The 8,994-nt window shown below is 51.1% G+C and overlaps 1 protein-coding gene across 2 annotated transcripts in view; it reads right to left on the reverse strand.

Annotated features, from left to right (window-relative positions):
- The window catches only part of ARID1A (AT-rich interaction domain 1A), a 69,847-nt gene extending 61,519 nt beyond the window's left edge, over positions 1–8,328 (reverse strand). Inside the window, exon 1 of one of the 2 annotated variants that reach the window (XM_041765212.1) lies at positions 6,456–8,328. In XM_041765212.1, the coding sequence (XP_041621146.1) occupies positions 6,456–7,595 (1,140 nt within the window). In that variant the 5' untranslated portion in view covers positions 7,596–8,328. The remainder of the gene's footprint in view (positions 1–6,455) is intronic. The other variant, XM_041765213.1, reaches the window with a different exon arrangement.
- Between the last annotated feature and the right edge of the window lie 666 nt (positions 8,329–8,994).

Here is an 8,994-nt window from a genome sequence, read left to right on the forward strand (position 1 = left end):
CAGGTTAACCTTGCCCAACTTTGCTCCTTTATTCTTGAATTCCTTCAGCCCATACACTTCGTTTGGTCTATACCAATTTATAAACCCTGCTTTGCAAGTTTTCCAGATGTGTGCATATAAGCATGTTTCGCCAAGAAAATGAAATTCCTCTGAAGCAGCTTCTAAGTCCCTTCCTAGTATCTAACTGGTGTGTTCACACAGGGCTATTTCCTACTCCCATTTGAATCTCCAAATCCCCTTGAGCTAGAAATCATACTCTCAGTGACAAGCCTCATGTTCTAATACTCTTAACACCACAACACTGAGAAAGGCCTGGGCAACCAATGTCCATGTCAACCTAAGTTTTTGTATTTTGTTTTAAAACAAGCTGATAGCCTTTGGTAAGTTAGAGGAACCTAAAAATTATGGTCAGGGCCATAATGACATTCATATTCCCTACTACTATGCTAAGTCAAACAGGCATTTCCAGGACTCTGGTCTATAAAAACACTTCTTGTGAAGAAAATTCATGTCAGAGTCAATGGATTTTGTTTAAAAAGAGACTTTGAGAAGATAAATATGGTTATCTCACAAGGCTACCAAAGCAGAGTACCACAGGCACACAGCTAAAATACTTCTAAAATATTTCTTCCTCCATAAAAAGAATGTTTCACTGAAGGAACCCAGAAATGTTTTTAATCCTAAAATGGCAATTTCAAAAACAAAGATTGAATCTACCCATATAACCCTTCAGGCAGGATCTAGTGAGTCCCCAAACATTTGGACTTTGTACTAAAAACCCAGGAACCTGGGAGCATTAATTTTAATATATGTATGTATGATGCACAGAAGGAGTCCAGTAAAAACTATACAATAAACCCAACCTGTAAAGTGGGCTTATAATTCTGAGAGCCACAGCAAAACAGAAGCTGAGGACGACCCAGAAGCTGCAGTATCTTTTTTTCCCCTCCTTTCTGGTATTCCAAAAACGCAAACCCAACCCTAAAAACATCTCACCAAACTACAAAACCTTTCCGAAAGAACGAGGCTCATAAGTCAAACTCAAAGTCTCATAAACCAAGTTTTTGGAGCACACTTACCTCAATACTGAAACTTAGAATCTTCTTTCCAAACTTGTTTATTTTTACTCTGAAACTGCAATCCATTTTGAACAGGGGCTCCATTGCCCTGAACTCAGCCTGGAGCCAGGACCATGGAGGCTTCTCTTCCAGGGCAGCATCTTTTCACTTCCAATCTCTTTTAGATCATCTCTCCGTGTCTCCATAACCCCAGTACTACCTCTTCCCTACCCACATTTCTTTTTCTCCAATGTTATTTTATTCCACCACATGAGAACAGACTAGCATTATCTTTGCTTGAAAACTGTTTATTAATTTGCCTGTCAAACATTCTATAGAGCCGTTTACATCTTACTACAGAAACCTCCTGGGTACATATTGACAGCTCAGCAAGTATTTACACAAAGCTCTGAAACATTTGGTTCCTTCAGAGAGGAAGAAGCTGCTGTGTCAAGCAGAGAATTATCAAACACCTTTTCCTCTACCTTTTTCCCTCTTTTATAAAGGAAAGCTCCCTTCAAGCATACTTCTAACATGCCTAAATTATGCATTATTGCCTAGCTTCTAAACTACTAAGCTAGGAGGAGAAAGAATGGAAATTCAGGTGTGCTGGAGAAGAGAACATCATTCCCAGGATCACCTGCAAATCACACCATGTAGTTTTAAAAAACCAAAGGTATGAGAAAAGGCAACAGGCCTATGAAATTGACCCTGTAAATGCTTGGCTTTTCCTGTTCCAGTCTCAGGAACTTTTGCTTCTCTCTCAGCAAAACTTACAGGGCAAGTTCAGGCACTCAGATTACAATCAACTGCCCAAACCAGACCTAGACCTGCCCAAACACCCAGAGTCTGGAAAACTTAAGGCTATCTCTCCCCCGCTTTCTATCCCACCAAATGCAAAGTGTTAATATTAAGAGAATCTACTCCCTACCCTACCATGAATCTACTCCCAAAATCCCCTCTTGGAGATTCTGAAGCAACTGTTTTTCAAGTCTTGCTTTAATGAAGTCTGCCCAATTTTTCAATTAATGTTTAGTGTTTTAACAACCAGCCAGGTAGAATGATTAATGACAAACATAAAGTTTCAAAGCAAAATAGTCTGGTAGCACTTTTTCCGTAAAGGGCCACAGATCATTGTGGTACCCACTGTTCAGAGCTTGCTCCTATAAATCCTTAGGAGAAAAACAGCCTTGAGTTCTTCAGGTCCACAGGAAGAAAGATAGTCTCAAGACCCCTACCAGTACCTGTACAGGAAGAAGCTGCCCTCATAATTAAGTCAGGTATGGAAGCACAGCCCAATATGTAGCATCATACAGAAAGAAGGCCATGCAGTCCACCAACTTCACTTTACTGATGAAGAGAAAATAAAACCGAGGTGAATGGCTTGCCCCAAATCACACAGCTCAACCTAGAGCTGCATGTGGAACCAAAGCCTCTTGCTCCTGAGTCTTGTGCTCTTAATCCCTCACCACTATGTCACATACAACTCAGTGTGCATCAATAATGATAATGACCAATCTAAACAAGGAGAAACCCAGAGATAAAAGCCATGAGAATCAGGACTCCATTTTAAAGACCAAGGTATCCTAGCTCACTGGCAGGAAAGAACAATTCAGTCCCAACGTATTTTGAATACTATATTTTAACCAGACATTTGCTTGGTTCAGTTGTTTCTAGAATTTTGGGATTTGAAGCCAACCAATACAACCTTGAAGGGGGGAGCAGGGCGGGGGGGGGGGGGGGAGTGTTGGGAAAGGGCCCTGATCATTACTTTGTTAGCCATATTTTAAAAAAGAGTTTCACTAACCTTGCTGCCAAAGCCTACTGTAGACAGCACACCTACAGGAATCAATCCAACAGATGAATGTTTAATGCAATCCAAGACATCTTATTACAGCAGGTGCCACTTGTCATGGTTTACTCTGTGTCACATACAAAGGAAGGAACCTTAAAAAGTCCTTGCAGGGCCTAATACAAAGAAGCCAACCTTGGTTCTGATGCTTTCTCTTCACTTGCCACCATCCCAACCCCCATCATCCCTAGTTCTCTCATGGACAGTAGAGAAACATGAAGCCTCACAACTAAGTGCCGTCTCAGTGTGGTTTTCCTGGTCCCTCCTACTTGAGAGAGCTCCAAGAGTCCTGTATTTTAGCCAGCCCAGAATTTCTGCCAGTAGGCATTCCCATAATAAGCCCAAGATTCTTGTATTTGTTTCCCAGGAGTAAGAAATATCATTTGATATTTCTATACCAAGAACTAACAGCCAAACTTCTACAATCAAATCCATCTTGATCCTGGACTACATATTCTATTTCATTTTTTACTTTGATGAGCTGATACTACTCTCAAGGTACGAGAGCTAACAGCATCCCAAATAAAAAACTTTACATGAGGTTCAAGTGCATAGGTGACCAAAAAGTATTTCAGCAGTAGCAGGATTCAACACCTTGAGACACACTATTACTTATGGAAAGCGATAAAGGAAAAGTTTGCCTGCTGGGATCCTCCCGCTCCTGTGAAAAAGAGCCACAATACAAACACTTAGCTAATCTTTATTTCATAAAGGAAGAGTCAAATGAGAACATTACCACCTTAGCTGTGTCAATCAATTCTCTGCAAAATAGTCTTAATCCAAGACTGAGAATGGGACAGAGCAAGACCCTATTATTTAAGAATGCTTAAGAATAAGCCATCATCGTCTGACAAGAGCTTTATCCTTAAGTAGCAAAGAGGAATTCATATCAAAATCTATCCACCTACATCCCTCATGGAGCCTACCACAAAACTGAAAAAGTTGCACGGTCTCTTCCACAAGTGAACACTCACCAGCCCATTCTCTGGGTATCATGGGAGTAGGCAAGTGAACTGAAATTGAACAGGAACTTATGTTGCATGAAGTGCTAAGAACAGTTATGAATCCAAAAAATTCACCCAGAGGCAGCACAGACCAGCTTCCAGAGAGGGACTACATCTATTTTTCTACCATTTACTCAGCACAGAGCATACTACTTAGCACATAAAAAGTGCTCAAATATTTGTTTAATGACTGAAAACCAGAAATCACTATATGGCAAAAGTTGGTTTTATCCCCCCCTAAAAACAAAGTGTTTGCCTGAATACCCTCAAACCAACATAATTCAAACTAATTTTTGCTTTTAAAGGAGTCTGGACCTACCCAAATTATTTCCTCTAATAATTTAAGAAAGGTAAATGGCTCAGACCCTCTCCCCTCAAGGGGAAAAAGATGTAATATGTCTCTTATCCAGAGACAAGAAGATACTCTCTTTCCTAAGACAAAACTTAATCCTCTAGCACCAGAAATTCAATTTAAAATTTCCGTTTCTTGCCCAAACACAGAACATTACAGACAATGTAGAGTCAAGGCACAGAGATCTAAATCTGCCATTTAATACAGCTATTTTCATAATTCCCAGCTCAATAGAAGAGGAAAGCAGTTCTAGGATGAGGAAGGAATACGGCTCATCAGTGAACAAAATCTAATAGCAGGAAGGTACAACTGGGTACTGCTAGGGTGGGGGGGCCACAAAGAGCTTTTTCTCTCTGAAAAGATACAGGACTCCACAGAATACCCAATATTCTTGACTAAAGCACTGAAGTAAGAACATGAAGGGATATTAAGAGCAAAATAAACTAGAATGCATAAAAATGTACCTAAACGTTGTCATTTCTAAGCAAATATCAAGTATCATTATAGGTGATATCTTCATTATCTTGAAACACAGAAAAAACAATGGAACATACCTTAAAATGCAAAGAAAAAATTAGTTGACCTCTATCTCAAAGCTCTAAAGTGACTGATGACAAAACAGAAAACTAGCCTTTTTGATATCCCAGGAACAAATGATAAATTTTACCAAACCAGGCCTTTAGGAGAAAGTCCCTCCCAAGATCATAAAAGATATCAGCTTCTCTTTAAATTGAGCTGCTTTCTCAAAGTTCAATTAACAAAAGAGTTAACAAGATTCAACATGTAAACAAAGAATGAGGCCAGTCTTCCTTAAAACAGAACACTTGAACGGAATATGAAATTCTCTCAGGAAGCTTCCAGTTCAAAAAAAAAAAGAAAAGAAAAGAAAAGAAAAAAAAGTTTTCTTCTACCCCCTCCCATAAAGATCCCACATTTGTCACTCAATAAAAATCCCAGTAAAATAATCTCAATTCTGCAACGCGAACAGGGTCAAAATAACTCAAGACAAATGCATCTTCAGAGCCATCAAAGAAGTCATTTATACCACCAGGAAAGTCACAAAACCAAAACAAACAGCAAACCCATTGTAGAGAAAACCTCAGCTACTGTTCTGACAACACAGAATCTATTTCAGGCTGCATAAAACATAACAAGCAAAATAAATCCAAGGTACAAGCAAAATGCCACTGCCTCCTCTTTTGTTTCGGCACAATGTAACAAGGGCAGCCTGTCTGGGGCTCTGCTCCTGCTGATACAGTATTGCTGCTTAAACCTCCCTCCTCAAGGTCACAGCCAATTTCAGCTCTGGAATAAAAGGCAGATAGTGGCAGCGATGGTTTGGGTTATCACTGGCAGAAAAGCAGAGTGTAAAAGTTTATGAGCTCATCAGGATTGTTGTACCATTACATCAGAGGCAATTATAAATGGCCAAGAGCAGGAGATGGGGAGCCAATCAGATCACAGATAGGATGTCAACCTAAGACCAACTGTCTCCTGGCTTTGACAGAAGGATTTTACCTCCATAATTCAAATCCCAAACCAAAGCAATCTGCACTTACTACTCCAATCACTCAGCTGTTTACCAGCACTTCCAGGGAGAAGCCCAGGCCACTGGGCCGACGGAGACTAAGACAGGAGATGGCCCGGGCTGCCCTGGGTGAACCGCAGCCGGCCTTTAGCTGCCCCCAAGCAGGCCCCTGCCCTCCCCCGAGGTACCCCAGAGCCCGAGGGGCCCCTCCTTGAAAGCACAGATGGGGAACGGCCTAGAGGAAGGCAGGAGGGCGGGCAGAGAGGAGCGGCAGGTGAGCAAAGAATTGTTCACTCAACTCCCGAGCTCCTAGCTCTGCACACCCCAACCTGAGCCCCCAACACACCCCTCAACCCCGGGCCAGGCCCTTCCCCGCACATTCTGGCCCGCACCCCCTCGAAGACCCCAGGAGCGCGAAGGGACCAGGGGAGAGGGAGAAGGGGAGCATACACCTCAGGGAAAGCCCCACACAAAGGCTGAAGGAGGGAAGGAGAGGAAGGCAGACAGGCAGCCATTTTAAGAGAAGAGCCAGACAATGGCAGCTCCCCAGCAGTGGGGGCCCCGGACTGGGGGTAGCCCAAGGCTGTGGCCTGCTCCCCGCAGCCGCCACCCACTCCCAGGACCCCGCTCGCCCCGGCCCCCTCCCCACTCAGCTGTGTACCTGCGGGGTCCGGGCGAGCGGCTGCGCCCCGCCGCCGCTGCTCCCGGGGCTCATGGGCGCGTGGTGGCTCCTTTGTTGGGCCCCTCCCGAGGCGGCTGCTGCCGCCGCCGCCGCCGCCGCCGCAGCCCCCCAGCACTGCGAGGCCATGTCCGCCGGGCCCTTGCCGGCGCCCCCGTCCTGGGGCCCGCCGCCGTAGTCGCCCCCGGGGTAGCCCTGGTAGCCCCGGGCCGAGCTGGGCGACGTGAGCAGTTGGTTGAGGGTGGGGGTGGCGGTGGGCTGGGGGGTTCCCCCGCCGGCCGCTGAGGGGCCGCCTCCCCCCATGGCCCCGAAGCGCTGCTGAGCGAAGGACGAAGACGACGAGGAGGCGGAGGCGCTGGAAGAGGGAGGCGGCTTGGAGCCGGCGGCCGCCGCCGCGCCGGAGCCCGGAGTGCCACCTCTCGGGGAGCTCAGCGCGTAGGCCTGGGGGGGCGGGGGGTAGGCGCTGCGGTTGGGGTAGTAGGAGTTGTACTGGTGGTTGGGGAAGCCGTGGTCGTGCGAGTTCTGCTGGGGCCCCGCGTAGGGCTCCAGGCCCCCGCCGCCGCCGCCGCTCTGCAGCGCTGCCAGGCCAGGGCTTTGTTGTCCGCCATGTTGTTGGTGGAAGACGGCGGCCGCCGCGGCGGCGACGGCAGACGGGCTCCGGCCGTAGGGTTGCCCGAAGCCGTAGGCTGGGGGCGGCAAGGCGGCCGCGGCTGAGTGAGGAGGCGCCCCCACCCCATCGCTGCTGCCGCCGCCGCCGCCGCCGGGCGGCTCCGTGAGGTTATTGTTCAGGGCGGGCCTAGGGCCCGCGTTCCCGTTCGAGTTCTTCAGGTCCGGCTCCGCGCCGGGCCCGCCGCCGGCGCCGGCTCCACCGCCGCCGCCACCCCCATTGCTCTCGGCCCCGTCCTGCAGCTCCTTTCCCAGCGGCTGCGGCGGCCCCACGGCGGGGCCCTCGCTCTCCTGCCCGGCGGCTGCCTTCATTTCCCCGCGCTCGGCCGCTGCCGCCGCCGCCGCCTCGCCCCCCGCCTCCTCCCGCTGCTGCTGCTCCGCTTTCTTCAGCTCCGAGGGCGGCGGCGGCGGGTTGCCCAGGCTGCTGGCGGCGGCGGGGGCGACCTGCGCGGCCATGATCCCCGCTGTCTCGTCCGCGGAGAGACCCGGCCCTGTCTTCGTCTTCTCCCCCCCTCCCACCCCGCCCCGGGGCCGAGTCCCCCGGGCTGCCCTCCCCACCCGCCCGGGCGGGCCTCGCGGGGCTCCGCTGCTGCGCGGCGCTCGCTCGCTCGCTCCTCTCCCCCCCGCCCCGCCGGCTCAGGCTCCGGGCTGGCGGCGGCGGAGGAGGAGGAGGCGGCGGCGGCCGAGGCGCCGGCGGCTCAGCTGCTCCCGGCTCTGTAGGCTCGGGACCCGGCTCTCCCGGCTCATTCCCCCCAAGCCCTTGCCTGGGAATGAGGGGGGCGGTGGAGGCTCCGCTCCCCAGGGCCTGGCCCCGCTGTGACTCTCCGCTTTCTGCTGCCGGAGAAAGGAGGAGGGAGGGAGGGAGGGAGGCGAGGGGGAGGGGGCGGGGAGGGAGGGAGGGAGGGAGCGGGGGGAGGGGGACCCGGGACGGGCGGGCTGGAGGGCGCGCGGCAGCAGCCCGGGCGCCGGGAGGCAGAGTCGGAGCGCGGGCCGGGCCGGGCGCCCTGCCTCCCCTCCCCGGCCGCGGCGCGGGCCGAGGCTGCTGCGCGGCAGCGGGCTGGCGGGCGGGCGGGCGGCCGGACTGAGCGGCTAGAGCGCCCCACTCTCCTCCGAGTCCCCCTCACTCCGACACGAGGCTCAGCACTGCCATTTTACCCAGCGCCGTCGCGGCCGCCTGGCAAACCCGGAATGGAGCGCGGAGCGGGCGCAGGCCATGGAACGGACTCGCTCCCTTCCCCTCACAAAGGAGGAGGGGAGAGAACGAGCCGCGGCGGCGGCAGGCCCTCTGCCGCTTTCGCTCGGCAGCGCCGCCGCTGAAGGCTTCGGGGAAAACCCGGCCCGGAGCCCGCGCCTCTCGGAGCCTGCGCCGCCTCCCTTCTGGCGTTCCTATCCGGGTCGGTCCCCTCCAGGCCGCACCGAGGGGAGCGGGCAGCGTGAACTTTACTCGCGGCTGCAAAATTGGCCTGAGCCCGAGACCGCGGCCGCCTCGGCCCAGGCCTGACCCCCTGGCAGCGGGCCTGGTCTCTTGGCTGCTACTTAGCACCTCTACAGCACTTTTCTTCAAAGCCTTTTACAAACCCGGTCTTAAAGACCCAGCTGAGTGAGCGAGCAGGGCCTTACATTTTATCCCCTTTGCAAGCCAAACGGAATGACAGATCATTGTTCAGACTTTCCGTTTTCCCACTCCCCTACCCTCATTAGCCCGGCCTCATAAGGCCCATGGGCCTGGGGGGCCATGAGGTCCGATTATCCCCATTTTAGAGAATTGGAACACAGAGGGAAAGGGACTGCCCTGTGCGAGGGCAGAGAGTGATTTTAAAAAGTAGCCAAGTTCCCCAAGTTTTCCCATCTACTT

This window comes from Vulpes lagopus, chromosome 8 (genome assembly GCF_018345385.1).
Source record: "Vulpes lagopus strain Blue_001 chromosome 8, ASM1834538v1, whole genome shotgun sequence".
NCBI classification, from domain to species: domain Eukaryota; kingdom Metazoa; phylum Chordata; class Mammalia; order Carnivora; family Canidae; genus Vulpes; species Vulpes lagopus.